The 16,359-nt window shown below is 50.9% G+C and overlaps 4 protein-coding genes across 5 annotated transcripts in view; 1 reads left to right on the forward strand and 3 right to left on the reverse strand.

Moving 5' to 3' along the window:
- Positions 1 to 16,359, reverse strand: part of LOC114766810 (protein brambleberry-like) — a 480,412-nt gene that overhangs the window by 73,826 nt on the left and 390,227 nt on the right. The gene's annotated exons all lie outside the window — the stretch shown is intronic.
- On the reverse strand, positions 31 to 4,145 carry wee1 (WEE1 G2 checkpoint kinase). The gene is given in 11 exon segments (XM_028958761.1): positions 31 to 786; positions 874 to 1,019; positions 1,280 to 1,450; positions 1,530 to 1,615; positions 1,808 to 1,897; positions 1,982 to 2,250; positions 2,433 to 2,605; positions 2,996 to 3,065; positions 3,316 to 3,524; positions 3,724 to 4,079; positions 4,082 to 4,145. Coding segments are annotated over 11 exon segments (1,800 nt in total). The 3' UTR covers positions 31 to 620.
- Positions 5,773 to 11,707, reverse strand: znf143b (zinc finger protein 143b). 2 transcript variants are annotated; one of them, XM_028958058.1, is made up of 16 exons: positions 11,504 to 11,707; positions 10,817 to 10,932; positions 10,636 to 10,728; positions 10,457 to 10,552; positions 9,878 to 9,958; positions 9,510 to 9,703; positions 9,333 to 9,398; positions 9,087 to 9,203; positions 8,928 to 9,003; positions 8,006 to 8,131; positions 7,685 to 7,864; positions 7,369 to 7,596; positions 6,966 to 7,105; positions 6,728 to 6,886; positions 6,501 to 6,641; positions 5,982 to 6,065 (listed from the first exon to the last, which is right to left on the reverse strand). In XM_028958058.1, exons 2-16 carry the CDS (start codon positions 10,923 to 10,925, stop codon positions 5,982 to 5,984), a joined length of 1,890 nt encoding a protein of 629 aa, XP_028813891.1. In that variant the 5' UTR covers positions 10,926 to 10,932; positions 11,504 to 11,707. The 2 variants fall into 2 exon arrangements, with proteins under 2 accessions (XP_028813890.1, XP_028813891.1); XM_028958057.1 differs by lacking the exon at positions 11,504 to 11,707 and having other exon boundaries at positions 5,773 to 6,065; positions 10,817 to 11,451.
- LOC114766831 (SIN3-HDAC complex-associated factor) lies at positions 13,918 to 16,272 on the forward strand. Its single transcript, XM_074933603.1, is given in 7 exon segments — positions 13,918 to 13,987; positions 14,573 to 14,722; positions 14,810 to 14,909; positions 14,984 to 15,026; positions 15,029 to 15,097; positions 15,188 to 15,335; positions 15,421 to 16,272. Coding segments are annotated over 6 exon segments (687 nt in total). The 5' UTR covers positions 13,918 to 13,987; positions 14,573 to 14,594; the 3' UTR covers positions 15,620 to 16,272.

Consider the following 16,359-nt stretch of genomic DNA (forward strand, 5'->3'; position numbering starts at 1 on the left):
ATGAAACATACAAGACGATGATTGTTTTAATGCTACAGTCGGGGCTGGACCAAAAAAAAAAAAAACACCACCAGTTTAACCGTAAAACACTACGGTTCCCGATCCACATGATGAGCAACTACGCAAGATGCAGAGACAGGCAGCGGCAGAAAGTTGGTTACCATCCAATCATGGTAAGAAAGAGCAAAATCACTACTTTGAAAATCAGGAAATAATGATAATAATAATAAAAAAAAATAATAATAATAAAATGTGAAGCCCAGTGATACGATCGATCAGCCCCGATTGGACGCTAATAGCAGCAAGTTTTCTACCCCCCTCCCCTCGTCCCCATTGCCATAAAAGTGCTCGGTTCAGTGGCAATCAAGGCGTCGTCACCAACACCAGGCAGTAAGGTGCACACGTATCTCCTCTGGTACGTTCGAGCCTGGAGCGCAGACTCCGCCCCCTCCCGCCGCCGCTTTCCGGGCCGCGTACGTCCACTATTCCACACAGGAGAGTTCTTACGGACGAAAGCGCAACCCCAGAGAATGAAGGCACGCGGTGGACGGACTGAACGTCCACCCCCGGTTGAGAGTCCTGGGACAGCGACTCCGCGAGAGTTCAGAGTTCACGGCCCTTCAGTAGATGGTCAGGCTGACCGAGCGGTTCATCTTTTTCCCGATGAGCCTGGAGGCTCTGCCGCCGGCGGCGCCGGCCAGAGTGGTGGAGCGCGTCAGGACCCGGTCCGAGGACAGGACCTTCTCCTCCGCCGCCGCCTTCGCCATCTGCGCTTTCTTCAGCTCCCTGGGAACAGAGACGCGTGCGGTTAGTGTCCTCGTCCGAATCGCCACGATAAAAACACATAAAAAAAAAAAAAACAACGGAACCCACTTCTGCAGCAGCGCGTTCTTGAACTTCTCGGCGTTGAGCTCGACGCGCAGCTGGTCCGCGCTCATCCTGGCCGCCGTCAGGAGAACGGGGTGCCGGATCAGCTCGGACGCGGACGGCCGGCGCGTGGGATCCGGGTGGATCATCAGCTGGAAGATTTAAAAAAAAAAAAAAAAAGATTGTCACTTGTGATAGACAGCAGCACAGCACACGGTGCACATAGTGAAATTTGTCCTCTGCATTTAACCCATCACCCTGTGTAAGCAGTGGGCGCCCAGGGAGCAGTGTATTTTTTGCTCAGTGGCACCTCGGCGGATCGGGATTCGAACCGGCAACCGTCTGATTACGGGGCCGCTTCCTTAACAGACCCGGGTAGAGAGGACGTCAGAGTAAAAACGGTCACACGAACCTTCAGCAGGCCCAGGAACTCCTGAGAAAGCACTTGCGGGACGGGGGGGAGCCTCCCGTGCCGGATCTCGTGCCACTTCTCCCCGTTGGTGGGCAGAGGCTCCGCCCCCGAGGCGCTGATCACGGTCAGTGCCAGGGCGAACACGTCCGCCTTGGTCAGGTTGCTGTAGTCCTGAGGCGTGGAAAGTGACCGGCGTGAGAAATGGCCGACGGGCGGGAGGAGGAGTGAAACGGTAAGCGCGGTAAATTACCTCCTGAAGGACCTCGTTTGCCAGGAACCGGCTGTCTCCCTCTTCCACTTGCGGATTGTTCACCCGAGTCACATGACCTAGGTCGCCTGCGGAGGTGGAGAACCGATTTAGATTTACGGCATTTACCAGACGCCCTTATCCAGAGCGACTTACAACCGGTAGTTACAGGGACAGTCCCCCCCCTGGAGACACTCAGGGTTAAGTGTCCTGCTCAGGGACACGATGGCAGTAAGTGGGGGAGTGTGTTACCTATTGGAAAGGCCATTTCGGCTGCCTACCTATTTTGTAGATGACGCTCGTGCTCAGCCCGTCCTCCTCGTCTTCGTCACACTCGTCCACCGCGGTCTTTCGCGAGATGAATATGTTGCCTGAGGAGAGCACACGACGAGCGTTAACACGGCGAAAACCGCGGCTTCGACCAGAGCCAGGCGACGTAGGCGGGCGGCGCGTACTCGGTTTGATGTCCATGTGGACCAGCGCCGTCGAGTGGATGTACTTCAGCCCGCGCGCCACCTGCAGCAGCAGGTCCTTCAGCTCCATCTCCGACAGGAAGTGCATCCTCCTGTAGTTCTCGGACACCACGTCGGACAGGGTGCCGCCGTTGCAGTACTCGTTTTGGATGAGCATGTGGTCGTCCTCCGCCCAGGCAGAGTAGTACCGCACCACGTGGGGGTGCTGGCCCAAAACCGCGTGCGCGTAGACCTCACGGAGGGCGTTCTGCCTGCAAAGGCCATAACAACAAAGTGAAGTGATTGTCACATGTGACACCGGCAACCTTCTGATTACGGGGCCGCTTCCTTAACCGCTAGGCCACCACTGCCCCTGAACCATCGCAGGGAGCCGGTGAGAACGCGGCAACTAAAAAAAACCACCGTCATTACTGCAGTCTGCGGCTCCACTTACTCGTCCACTGAGCCCGCCAGCGGCTTCTTGGAACGTTTGATGGCGTAAATGCAGCCGTCCAGCCTCTTAACGCATTTGAAGACAGAGCCAAACTCCCCCGAGCCGATCTTCTCCAGTTCATGGAACTCGGAGGCGTACCGGGACATCATGTTGCTCTCCATCATAGTGAGTCTCTGCGGGACAAACGCGGTCAAGTCATTTCATATTTCGCTCTGCATTTCACGGCTCTAAAAACACGCTAGTCTATGTGCAGACCACACCACACAGCAGACAATTATTAAAAAGGTCCCCTGACACAAACCTTTTCTTTTTTGCTTTTAAAATCGGTCTTATTGGTCCCCTAATATGGTATCTGAAATTCTGCAGTGGTGCAGAATTACAGCCACTTTGATCCAGTCCCATTTCTAGCCAACGCAGGACCATAGACAGGCCAATGGAACTCGTATTAAATGTTAAATCATCTCACATAAGTCACATTTTCACAGCAAGGGACCTTTAGATGCAAAAATTCACATTTACATTATTGCCTCCTAACTTTCAACACAAAAAATAGCTGTGAATACCTTCGTGGGAGGAACGATCTCCTCCTCCTCCATCTCCGCGTCGCTGGCGTCCATGTCCTCCCCGCAGGAGCTGCAAAAGAAGGTACAGCGGTCACTCCACCCGCGGACCACCAGGGGGCAGCACCGCGCAAACCACGTGGTCCCGCAGGAACACGAGGCGCTCCCAGCAACGCCAGGCCACGCCACGCACCGCAAAAACAACACAAAAAAAAAAACGACCCTAACGAACCAAGTCGAGTGACAATGGGCCGAGACCCGACAAAAGGCGCGACACGCCCGAAAAAAAAAAAAAAAAAAAAAAAAAAAAAAACGCCACTCACTCGTTCCAGTGGGAGCGCTTGCGGGCGATCCGCTGGCCGGCGGAGGACTGCACCAGGACGGGGTCGGGGGTGAAGGGGTTGATGTTGACCAGGGGCGTGTGGCTCCTCCTGCCGTCCTGCGGGCCGGACCTGGCGGCGGGGTCCGCGCTCCTGAACAGGGCGACGCGCCGGCCGCTGCCCGCCGAGCCGCGGGCTTTGCACAGCAGACTCTGCGGACGAGATCGTACGATAAATGCCGACAGACACGCAGTTCAGCGAACAGAAATAAACTATTTTAATAATAATAAAAAAAAAAGTCCTCCGCCCATTTGGTTGCGTAAGAACGACCGTGGACACGAACTGGACTTTAAATCCGAGGTTTTAATTAAAAAAGGCGGAACATGTCGTCGGGGGTCGCGGGGTACCCACCTTCGGCGTGTGCGGGGTGTCGAATAGCCGCAGTTTGCGGAACGTCTTGTGCGGCGGCGTGTCGGGACAGTCCGGGATCGGCGAGCTGGACGCCTCCCCGTCCTCGGGGACGAACGTCCGCTCCGGGGAGCTGTCGTAGGCCCCGGAGCCCTTCCGCGGCGACGGCGAGTCGGCGGAGAAGAGCCGCTGCTTCAGCTGCGACGGGGAGCCGAATCCCTCCTCGTCGTCCCAGAACTCGTCCCCGGACCGGGCCAGCGCCTCGGAGGCGTCGCGGCGGCTCGGCACCGGGGAGTCGAGCTCGTTGAAGCCGGACTCGCCGCCGGTGCTGCTGTTCGGGTCCTCCGCCGCGTCCTCCTCCCGTCGCTGGAGGAGAAGTGCAGCTTCTGGCGGACGGGCCGCGGGCTGAAGCTCATCTTGATCATCGACGTGTCCGACCGGAGGCGGAGAAGAAGAAGGGAAAAAAGAAAGATGTCCGCGGCAGAAGCACCGACGCTGGGAACGGAGAAATAAAATAAAAAAAAAAAGACGCGGAGACACCGTCAGCCGCCGACACGGGCCAACATGTCACAATACCGACACCGAGTTTCACCGAGATCGGATTCCGATATCCAGAAAGTCCCGGAGACGAAACGGGGCTCGCCGCGGTCAGACCCCCGTGAACTATTCCGCGGAAGGGGGGGGGGGGGAGAAAAAAATAAATAAATGTCAAAAATCGTAGTAAAAAATAAAACTAAGATCCCCCGAGAAAAGCGGCGACCGCGATCCGGGCAACTTTTGCTCCGGCCGAGAGGATAAAAGCTCTATTTATGTTTACGAAAAGCTTTGAATGGAGGACGAACCACTCCTCCCTGCGCCAGCGTGCTCCGCAGCCTTCCCGCGACCGTTGGTCACGTGGCCCCCGCCGCCGGCCAATCCCGGCGCGGCCCGGGAGTTTGAAAGATGGGCGGTCCTTACGCGCCTGACGTCATACGCACGTCTGCGGGACGCTGCGTCAGTTTGGCGCGAAGCGAGGTCGTTTTCGTTATCTGGCAGTTTCTGCCGCTCTCTGTTCGCCCCTTGCGCAATCATTTTTAACGCGTATTTATAATACGCGTTAAAAATAACTTTATAAATCAACTGAACACATATTTATAGCTTTATAAATCAACTGAACACATACTGTTCAAATGTTACACATATTTAATATTAAATATTTGGTTATGTTTGCAATATTTGCATATTAGTTCATTGTGTGCTTGCAATATTTGCAATACTGTGGTCTATAGCAGGCACTAAAGCATTTCAATGCATATCATACCGTGTATGACTGTGTACGTGTTTTCATAGAATGTTGTTGCTGATTGTTATTAATAGTATTGTAAATTATTACAGTAAAAGCAGTAAATTAATAATTAAATTAGCAGCTGTTTCCATCAAGGCTTTAAATAAATTGTTATGTCATGCTTCACATACGAAACAATGCTGAAATGTAACAAAATAAATGCTAAATCTTACGTTTTGGCCTTTTAATGTTTTTACCTCTGTGGACATGTCTGTGGACATGTCATCTAGGGGGCCTGCTTCAATCCCATTAAATGGCAAAACAATACAGAGAAATGACAATTCAGATGTGGGCCATTGGCAACTGATCGGAAGATCAAAAGAAGGCCATCACGATGAATAGATCAAGTTGATGGGATGACAAACATGTCTGTTTTCCTTCCCACGTACAGCCATGTCCAAACATGTCAGCAGCAGGTCAAAAATAAATTCCTATCAAAATCCAAGTAAACATGCAACGCACAAGATGCCCTTTGATAAAGAATTGACTCAAGTAAACCATGGATCAGGATGAATTGCACTATTGGAAATTGAACCTAAACCATAATGGTCATATTTATGGCTGATTATATTGGAACATAGATTATAATTGATACTGTAATTGTTATGTTACTGCATCCAAAACAAACAACCTCCAAACATTCAGTTTCGGCAGTGGATCGTGTGAAATTACAGATTTATATAATATATTACAAAACAAAAAAAAAACAAAAATCAATTTCTACCTCAACAGAGTAGAATTCTTCATTTAATCAGCTGACAAAATCTTACATTCAACAGCAAATCTGTACAACAAATCGCACAGTTTTAAAACATATTTACACAAATCCACACAAAAATATTTTCAGTGATCTTGAAATATAATTTTGATTGCATGGTCATCTTTTCCTTTCTGTTTACTTCTAGTCAGTCTCTTATGCCAAGTCCATTAACATCCATTAATCATCAAGTCCAGGCGTCTCCCCTTGTTGTATCCTTGATGCAATTCTTATGGCTTCTTCCAGTGAAGGCTGATCACTGAGCTGAGGTAGAGACAGAAATGTTTGTTCAAATTAAATGTTGTAATACATCTGTGTATTAACAAACAATTAATACTATCAACAGCATTTATCAGGCGCCCTTATCCAGATCCAGACTGCAATCAGTATTTACAGGGACACCTGGAGGGTTAAGGGTCTTGCTCAGGGACACAATGGTAGTAAGTTTGAATCTTGATCTCTGTTACCCACTAGGCTACTACCACCTAGTGGTCATATACCGGATTAAAAGTTAATGTGTTGTGTAGGTCTTAAATTATTTTGTTTTTAAGACCTTTGACTAGTATGTTTTAACTTGCTTATTATTAAAACATACTCTTAAAGCGACTGAGTTGAAAATGCATTATTATTATTTCAGCTTTTTTATAGTGTGCTGGTATTATATTATAGGTTGGAAGAAAAGCAGCGCAGCATCTGTACCTGGACTGCGATATGTGTGCCGTTGGAGGTGGCCAGCAGAGTGACCGGGTGTCCCGTCGAAGACACCATGTGCTCTTGGTCTTGAATAATCTCCCCATCCTCAGTCTGGAATCCAGACAAGTCCGGAGTGACGATCGCCACCTTCGAGGGAAGAAAGAAAAGGATTGCCCATTTTCTCCTACATTTTTAACCTGCATTTCTAAACGGGAAACGGACAGATCCTGTACCTGTCCCTCTGTGCCATCTGCCGTAACCATGGTAACCGAGTGCGCCCCTCCTGACGAAAGCATTGCTTCATGTGCTGGTATGGTTATGGTGGTGCCCTCTTGTGTGACCATGGTAATCGTTCCGCCCATTGCTTGCATATCTGCCTGGGAAAGGCTGACCTAAACAGACAGCACGAGTAAATGGAAGAGCCGTTCCGTAAAGTGCTGTTCCATTCGTACTGTAAATCTGACGCCCTGCCTGTTGCGTCCCGTCTTGCGTGATGAGGGCCACGTGCTGCGGACCGATGATCTCGGTGGCTCCGGCAGCGATCTGCTCAGACCCCGAGTCGTCCTCCACCACCGCTGGTGTAAATGTGATGCCAGGGTCATCAATGGCCTCTGGAATACAAAAAAAAGTAAAAAGTCCTCTGATATAATTAAAGGTAAAAGGGACACCTGAAGTTATGTAAACACAAGCATCATTTAATTTTGATCTTAAATATGCTCCAAGGACCGATGTTTCCTATAGCATCCATTCAGCCAGACAAAATATTAGCAGTTCCGCGGTAACAGCGGTCCAAAATGGCCATATGTACATCAGACGCACAATGGGAGAAATAATGGGGCTGGAACAGGGTTATGAACCGGTTTCCATAGCCGACCTGCTGGCGGCTCAAAGTACGCGTCCTGCTCCTCCTCGATGGGCTCCGTGTCGTTGTGTGCAGTGCGTTTGTGCAGCGCCAGCGTGGAGATCTGCTTGTACGTCTTTCCGCAGTGGTTGCAGTTGTAGGGCTTGCAGGGCGTGTGGACCACGTGATGCTTGTAGAGGCTGGAATACTCGGTGAAGCGCTTGTCGCAGCCGGGCACAGTGCAGACATATGGCTTCTCTCCTGGAACACAACAACGGGACCCCGCGTCAACCACTCTCCCGCTCGGTGGACATCGGTTCACCGTGCGGACGCCGTTTCAGGTGCATACCTGTGTGGATCCTCATGTGATTTTTGTAGTTCGTGGCGCTGGCAAACGCCCTGCCGCAGCTCGGTTCCGAGCAGTAGTACGGCCTCTCGCCAGTGTGCGTACGCATGTGCACCTTGCGAATGTTGGAAGTGGTGAACGATCGGCCGCAGCCATCGTATGGACATTTAAATGGCTTCTCCCCTGTAAACCAATAAGACGATTTATAAAAAAAAAAAAAAAAAAAAAAAAAAAAAAACCACACACACACACACACACACACACACACACACACACACACACAAAAACTCCTGACAGTGTAACACAGGACAGTGAAAAAAGCACCTGTGTGTGTCCTTGTGTGCTTCTGCAAATCTCCCAACGTTTTGAAAGACTTGTGGCAGTTCAACTCCTGACATCGGTATGGCTTTTCACCAGTATGTGTCCTTATGTGACTTTTAAGCCCATAACCTTGAGAGAAATATAAATAAATAAATAAATAACATAACATAACAAAAAGAGCAGCCTTAATATGTCATTAATAAGCACAAAATGTTGCTGCAGGTTCACTCTCTACAACATCAGCAAGATTAGGCCTTTTCTACCACAACAGGAGTCCTGCTCGTCGTCCAGGCAACGGTCATCTCTAAACTCGACTATAGTAACTCTCTTCTGACTGGAGCCTCTGCAGTCACCATAAAACCACTCCAGATGATGCAAAATGTGGCAGCCTCTTCTCACCTCTCTCCACCGGCTCCCGGTAGCGGCTCGCATCGAGTTTAATTCCTTGATGCTGCCTACAGGGCTGTAAATGGAAGTGCACCAACTTACACCAACACACTACTAGCCAGCTACACTCCTGCACGCCCTCTCAGATCTGCACACGAAACGAGACTGAAAATCCCCTCTTCATGGGGACTCCGATTCCAACGACTCTGTTCTCCTTCGTTGTCCCTGGCTGGTGGGACAACTTGTCCTGCTGCATTCGACTAGCCGAGTTCCATTCGACTAACCCACATGTTCAAAAAGTATTTCAAACGAGTCTAACACGTAAACACGCACATGGACACACACTGCACAAAAAAAAAAATCTATCACTTAATTTCCGAGCATGTTCTATTCCTGTCAAGTTCGGCCTGATCAGGGTTCTTAGTTTTATAAACTCAAAATCTATAGAAACCGAATGAGAATTGCTGGTGTCTTCCTCTTGTAAGTCGCTTTGGATAAAAGCAACAAATAAGTCCATCTTTAAAGGAAAAAAACTTACCTGTAGCAAATTTCTTTCCACACCCGATATGATCACACATGTAGGGCTTGTCCCCTGTGTGTGATCGCTCGTGGACCTAAAAATATACATGAACCAGTAAGCATGATGCGAACAGGACAACGCCGCGGCCTGCGTCACAGACCAACTTTGGACCCGGACCTTCAGATGGTGTGCCGTGGTATAAAGTTTACCACAGCCCTCGTGGTCGCAGCGAAAGGTCTTCTCTCCAACGTTCTGGACTCTCGTAGCTCGCGACTCCGGACCCTGGAGCACGATCTGGCACGAGACAGAACCAACAGAGGGATTGGTTGGTCCATCCGTTCTTAAAAAGCCTGGAAGGGCACAGATCGTAGTACCACAGCGGTTGTAAAACCCACCCTGGGCACCCTGATATAAACAGACTACCTTGCCACCCATCTTCAACATGTTCGCCATGACGTACTCATTTTGGATTGCAGTCTGATGGAGATCCTGGTGCATAAAACATGATGTCAGACAAATGTAGAGTAATCAAAAAAACAAAATGGCCTTTTAAAGTAAACTATTTAACGTCACGTAACGAACGTAAATGGGAATTTGGACCTTAGTCGAGTACTGCTCAAGCACACTGATGGCGTCCGGGTCGATGGCGCCCTCTGCCTGCAGGTCGGCCACCGTGCCGTCGGCCTGGATGGCCAGGATGGTGTCGGACTGCGGCACGTGAACCGTGTGCTGGATGTACGCGGTGGTGCCGTCCTCCAGCTGCACCGCCTGCAGCCCGCCCTGCTCGTACGCCTCTGCGGAGGAGAGCCGCCGCGGACGTGGTGAGATGTCGCGCCCCCCACCTCTCCTCAAAACCTCCCCGAGCGCCATCACGAAACCTTCCCCACGCTCCAGACCGAGCTGCCTCTCGTCTCCCACGGCCCTCTGGCTGTAAGCCGAAGTAGCTTTGCCCGCTTGGGCAACCATACCTTTAGGCGCGTGAATAAACGCCGTAGTTCCGTCCTCCAGCTGAACAGCCTGGCCGTCTTCAAGGTGTAAACCGTCTCCGCCTGCCACGACACCGTAAAGCGCAACGGGTTTCAACAATCGAGGGACAAAAAAAAAACAACAACACACACACACACACATCACTGCGCAAAAGTTTTAGCAGTTCAGGAAGGGACTTTCCCAAAGTGGTGGTTGGGTGGCAGTAGCCTAGTGGGTAACACACTCGCCTATAGACCAGAAGTCCCAGGTTCAAACCCCACTTACTACCATTGTGTCCCTGAGCAGGACACTTAACCCCGAGTGTCTCCAGGGGGGGACTGTCCCTGTAACTACTGACTGTAAGTCGCTCTGCATAGGGGTGTCTGGTAAATGGCGTAAATGTATGTTAATAGGTAATGTGCCAGTCTGTTTAAAAAAATTAAAATCTAGATATCGACATCTAGAGGCGTCGCACTTTCGTCACTTTGCGAAGACTTTATCAGCGTTTGGCACGTGTTTCTTCATAGTTGTTTACAGCCACGCAGCTTTACATTTTACTTATCGGCAGACATGAAGCGTACCTGTTTTGGGCATCGATAAGTGCTGGACGTACGCCGCCGAGCCGTCCTCGAGCTGGATCACCTGTCCCTCCATGATCTTGCTGTCCGAGAGGGACACTGCGAGGAGACAGCGGACGGTCAGCACGGCGCACCGGGCCCTGCAACTCACCGCGCTTGGGCTGCAGCGGCACGTCTGGTACCTTTGGGGCTGTGCTGTATGTACGCGGTGGAGCCGTCCACAAGGGTCACCGCCTGCAGGCTGACCGTGTCCAGGTTCTCTATGTGGTCCCCATCTGCAGAGCACAAGCACCAACAAGCATGCACAAGGAGCCACGGCGACACGCGATGGTTGCACACCGGCGCTCGGCGACAGCGGCTTACCTGCCACGGTCACGGCCTCGGTGAGACACAGGGTGACCTGCTGTGGGTCCCCGTCCGCACTCTGGAACTCCATAGCCTGGGGGTCCCTGTTCACCTGGGCCAAGAGCATGATGTGTCTGCCGGGAACAGCACAGGCCAACATTACCACCGCAGCAGCGCGCCAGGCCGGGCGACGGGCGTTCCATCCGAGGCGGCCTGCGTGTGGCGACTTCGCCGCGGACCGGACGGTGGAAGCAGGCGGCCGTTAGCTACTCGGCTAGCGCGATGCTAACCGCGGTCCGCTGACAGCTAGCGGGCTACGGCTAACGAGCTAACGGCGAGCCGCGGCCGAAAGAGCCGCAAATTTAAAAAAAAAGCGGGCGCAAAACTCGGGGCGCCGGGAAGAGCGGACGGAGCGACGCGCGTCTCGCCGCTCTCGGCGGTCGCCCCGCGGGGCCGAGGGGGGCGAAAGCCGGGCCGAGCGGCAAAACAGGAACATGGTGGTAACTTGTCCCCAACAAGAGCGCCGGTGAAGAATAAAACATCGCACTTTCGCGTCGTCCCGGCGTGCTTTCTGTTCTCCGGCGCCGCGCTACGGTGGCTGGCGAGGCTCGCCGGCGCCGCGGCGCCTCCGCGCCGGCGGTACGCCGAGGAAATAAGGCACACTGGGTAAAAAAAAAAAAAAAACACCCACATTTATACACTAACCTCCGAAATTTTCCAACAATCCCTCCGTCCGACCGCCATGCACCAGGGCAGGAAACGTCCGCCGCCGCTTTCCGCCCCGGACCGTGGATGGGAGTCGCGGTCCCGCCGTGACGTCATCGCCCCGGCGCCCGGGTCCCGCCTCCGCAGCGCCGCGATTGGTCGACGCGCCCGTCGGCCGCGTCCCGACAGCTCGCCACACAGGTTCAGGGGCGCCGTGCGGGCGCCATTCTGGCCTCGGAGTTGTTTTGTTGCGCGACCAAAAAGTGCGGCGGCGGCTCCGCGGCGCGTCCCCGGCGCGGCGCGTATCGCGTCGGCTGCGCGCCGGTGGACGACGTGTGCGCGGCGCGGTTGGCGGCAGCGCGACAAAGCGGAGCTCCGTCGCCTCGGACGGGCCGCGTAAACAAGAAAAGTTGTCCGTGTTTCGGGGAAGTGCTTGGCTGCCATTTTGTGAAGCGAGGCTGCATGGGCAATGCAGTACAGACACGAGGTGCCCGCATTTCATCTCTTTTTTTATTTCATTTTTATATTTTATTTTCATATCATACCTTATTCACATTTTGCACGACCACATTTTTGGGATGTCAAATTGTGGTAGTAGATACAATTCATGTGTATTATTATGGATGTGTACAATACGTTTCTTATATATTTTTACTTATTTATATGCTGATCGTTCAGATTAATTGGGTCCTGTGTTATTTTTCGTGACCTTATTTCTTACCCACCCTCCGCTCTCACCCTTTAATTTTATATTTTGTGTTATATTTGTATTATATTAGTATGTGTCTTCTTTTAAACGAGCTTTTACGCACAGTATTTAAGAAGCATCTCCGGCTCAGGGACTGAACCTACTTTCATTGTACTTGTTAGAATGACAATAAAGATATTCTGATCACAACCATGGTTCAAAACAAAACACTTGTTCGTTTCTAAAGGTTACTTGAATGAACCTCAAAATGTTCCAACACATTCATTATTATGACCTATAGTAGATCAATGTTCATTAAACTATATGTAAATCACACAAACTGAAATCTGTCCTATATCTCAAACTATGTTTTGGTTGGTCATCTCTATCTAAAATGCTACATATTACATAGACTAGATATGAAATTTATTTTAATACAGAAACACAATAGTTGCATGCATAGAATATGATGTGAACAGCACAGTAATACTCACAGGAGAAGCATAACAAGAGTAAAAAGTGTTGCAAAGAAATAAATGTAAAACTTATAGACAGCATCATATGTATAAGTGAAATGTCATATACATATAAATTGCTGCTATTACCTTAGTTTCTGTCCACTTTCTGCCATGACAAATGCAATGTCCCACTTGTGGAACTAATAAAGGTTGATCTTATCTTTTGAAAGTGAAGTGATTGTCACTTGTGATGCACAGCACACGGTTCACACAGTGAAATTTGTCCTCTGCATTTAACCTATGACCCTGAGTGAGCATCGGGCAGCCATAACAGGCACCCGGGGAGCAGTGTGTTGGGATGGTGCTTTGCTCAGTGGCACCTTGGCGGATCGGGATTTGAACCCACAACCTTCTGATTCCTTAACTGCTAGGTCACTACTGCCCTTTATCTTATGTCCAGTTACAGCATACAGAAAAGTGAGGAAAGTGAAGTGATTGTCATTGTAAAACACTGCTGCACAGCACACGGTGACACCGGGAAACATGTCCTCGGCTTTTAACCATCACCCTTGGTGAGCAGAGGGGAGCAGCGTGTGGGGACCCCAGTGGCACCTTCAGATTCCTCCAGATTAGACGCCACCACTACCCTTCATAGATTTCACAATATAAAGATGGTTGGAAAGGAAATCTCTTTACAGATTGTTGTTGTTTAGAAAGTGTTTAGTGGGAATTGTGCAAGGATTGTCCCAACAAACATATTTAACTCTGGATCGGCGTCTCATTGGGACCTCGTCTGCCCGGCGACGAGCTGACTCTGCGAATCGCAGTAAAGCTGTTAAAAGGCATCCGAGGAATTCGCGCCGTTCGCGCCATTTCGCGCGCCCGAGCCCCGCCCACCCCACTCGAGTCTCTGCACCCGCGTCCATTTTACTCGCCACGCGGGACGGAGCCGCGGCGCAAATCCGCCCGCGCTCGCCCCGTCCTCCCGCGACCCGCGCGTCCACATGCGCCGCTCGGACGCGCTCCGACGCGGCTTTTTCAAACGATGGGGAATAATAAATGAATAAAATGAAGGACGGAGGAAGAAAAGAAGAAAAAAAAAAGAAGGCGGGCCGGCGCGGCCAGTTTCCCGAAATGCAGCAGTTTGAAAACAGCCCACGGCGCGCTCCCATTGGCTGCGGCAAAGGTTGAATGAAGCCGAGCGCCATATATGGCGCCCTCGGTGACGTCATCTCCCGATTATGCTAATGATATGATAATGTCCAGCTGTACGCCGTAGTAGTAAGGCATGCGCAGTGTGGTGGCAAAACAATAGTGGAGATCAAAAGTTTCTTTCTGGTAAGTCGCACCTCTTCTCCGTTTGTTTCCGTTTTCTGCATTTAAAGCGTTCGCGTCGTTTCACGGCGACGCGGGACGACGCGCTGTTGTTTTTTCCATTTTGCCGCGGAAACCGAAAGTCGGCGTACAACAATGGGAACGTGGGCAGCGTGGCGCTCCGCGGCGAGGGCGACGTGATGCGCCGAGCCCGGACCGGGACGCCGGCGGCTTCGGGTCCCGGCGACGGATGGACGACGTCGCATGCGCGATCTTTTTTTTTTTTTTTTTTTTTTTTAAATAGTCGTTTGTCCCGGCGGGACGAGTCTCTGGAATTCCGCGTCTCTGGAATTCTGCTGCGCGACGCGGGTCACGTCGCACAGGAACGCGCCACAAGCAAAGAAATCAAACCATTATTATTATTGTTGTTTTTCTAAAGTCTCTCTGTAATGCACTGTTCGACTTTACTCCTGAGCTATTAACATCGGTCGTGATCAAAATTATGAATCGACGCTTGAACGTCCCGGGCGATATCGACGTTGGCCAACAAGTGGAGAAGAGCGATGCTGGTTGTCGTTAACGCGTGGCGTGACGTGGTGTCCACCCCAGGTTGGAGCTTCCCGCCCGTGAGATGTTTGGATTCTACAAGTCCAAGATCTACCGCAGCCATGAGGGCTGCTGCATCTGCAAGACCAAGTCCTCCAGCTCCCGCTTCACGGACAGCAGCAGATACGAGGAGACCTTCCGCCTCTGCTTTGGGTGAGGACACGTTGCTCTGCACTTTGCTGGGTGAGTGTGGTCTCGTGGTCCTCCTGATCCTCATGTTGGGACGTCCCGTTGTGGCAGGTTGGCTGAAGACCGTGTCGGTGACATCTGCAATGCTTGCGTCCTCCTGGTGAAGAGGTGGAAGAAACTGCCCCATGGATCCAAGAAGAACTGGAAACACGTAAGCTCAGACATGCACGTGATTCAGATTTGGTTATTAGATTAAGTTATAAGACTATTTTTTCCTTTCTGCAGGTTGTAGATGCAAGAGCAGGCCCTGGATTTAAGCCTCCCAAACCCAAAAGATAAAAAGTGCTGACAGGAAGTCCAAAAGAAAGCTGAAGAACCTCCACAAGCTCAGCAGACAGAGTGGGGAACTCTTCACGTCACACCTTCAGAGTTTAAATTAAAATATAGATTTTCTCGTCCTTATTACTTTCGTCTACCGTGTTTCTGCAGACTCAGACGCCCACAGTACTTCCAGCACGTCTCCGTCTCAGTCTCCCAGCTACCACAGCCAATCAGACGAGGGCTCGGACCTGGAGTCCAAGCAGCGGCGCGCCACGCCCACCGGCTTCTCCTTCCTGGACCTGTCCTACTGGAAAAGGTAACGGCGAGAGCCCGCGCTCTGCTGCAGGCGCTGGCGCCGACGTTCGCGTGGTGATCTGTATCTCCCCCCCTCTCTTCTTCAGGCAGAAGGTCTGCTGCGGCATCGTCTACAAAGGCCGATTCGGGGAGGTGATGATCGACCCGCGGCTCTTCAAGCCCTGCTGCAGCTCCAAACAGCCCAAGGCGTTGGACCAGGCGGTCCCCGAGGCCTTCCTGCCCGTCGAGCGCGTCCAGGAAGGGCCCTCCGCCAGTTTAACCGGGGCTCCTAAAGAAAGCTGGTGATCCACCACGCCCACCTGCCACCTCACTCCGCACCAGCCCCTCCTAGTGTCGTCTCCAGTGGCAGACGAGGACGGACTATCATGTCACCACACTCATGAAATCCCTTCTGTTTTCTTCACGATTCCTCCTTTTTGAGTCATTATTTTTTTAAATGTAGAAGAATAGCGTGGGCATTAGTAACCGTTTCTCCACATGAAAGGGAACAGCGCGTTTTTTTGTTTTTTTCTTGGATTGTAGACTTAATTTACTGTAAAGTATGTACGACGTACTCCAGTTCATGTCTGACCTTCGTTGGATCTTGTTTTTTGCTTTTCTTAAAGCACAAGACAGAGCACTTTTATTTCCCTCAAGTAAACACACACGCCAACGACACGAACCTCCTGCATTTTTGTCTACGTCTTTATTTTATATATATATATATATATATAAAATATAATTTTTTTTTTTCTACGTTTCTGCCAGGTCTCAGGGCAATATTTCGAATGCGGCGCTGTCTGCGTTTCTGAGGTTATCACTTTAACGGTTTGTGATTTAGAGGGGGATAAAGAGTAAAGAAACTTGTGTTTGTGGATCATGACGTATGAAATTATGAACGGCGCGTTATCGGTCCGACTCATTTGTTTTGTGTAAAAAAAATAAAAATAAAAAAATCTGCTCAGGGTGACGTGTTCTGAGCGCTGCAGTTACAAAATGCTAAAAATCTACCAAACACAGAGGTACACGCACACCACACACACGTG

This window comes from Denticeps clupeoides, chromosome 17, assembly GCF_900700375.1.
Source record: "Denticeps clupeoides chromosome 17, fDenClu1.1, whole genome shotgun sequence".
In the NCBI taxonomy this organism is placed as follows: Eukaryota; Metazoa; Chordata; class Actinopteri; order Clupeiformes; family Denticipitidae; genus Denticeps; species Denticeps clupeoides.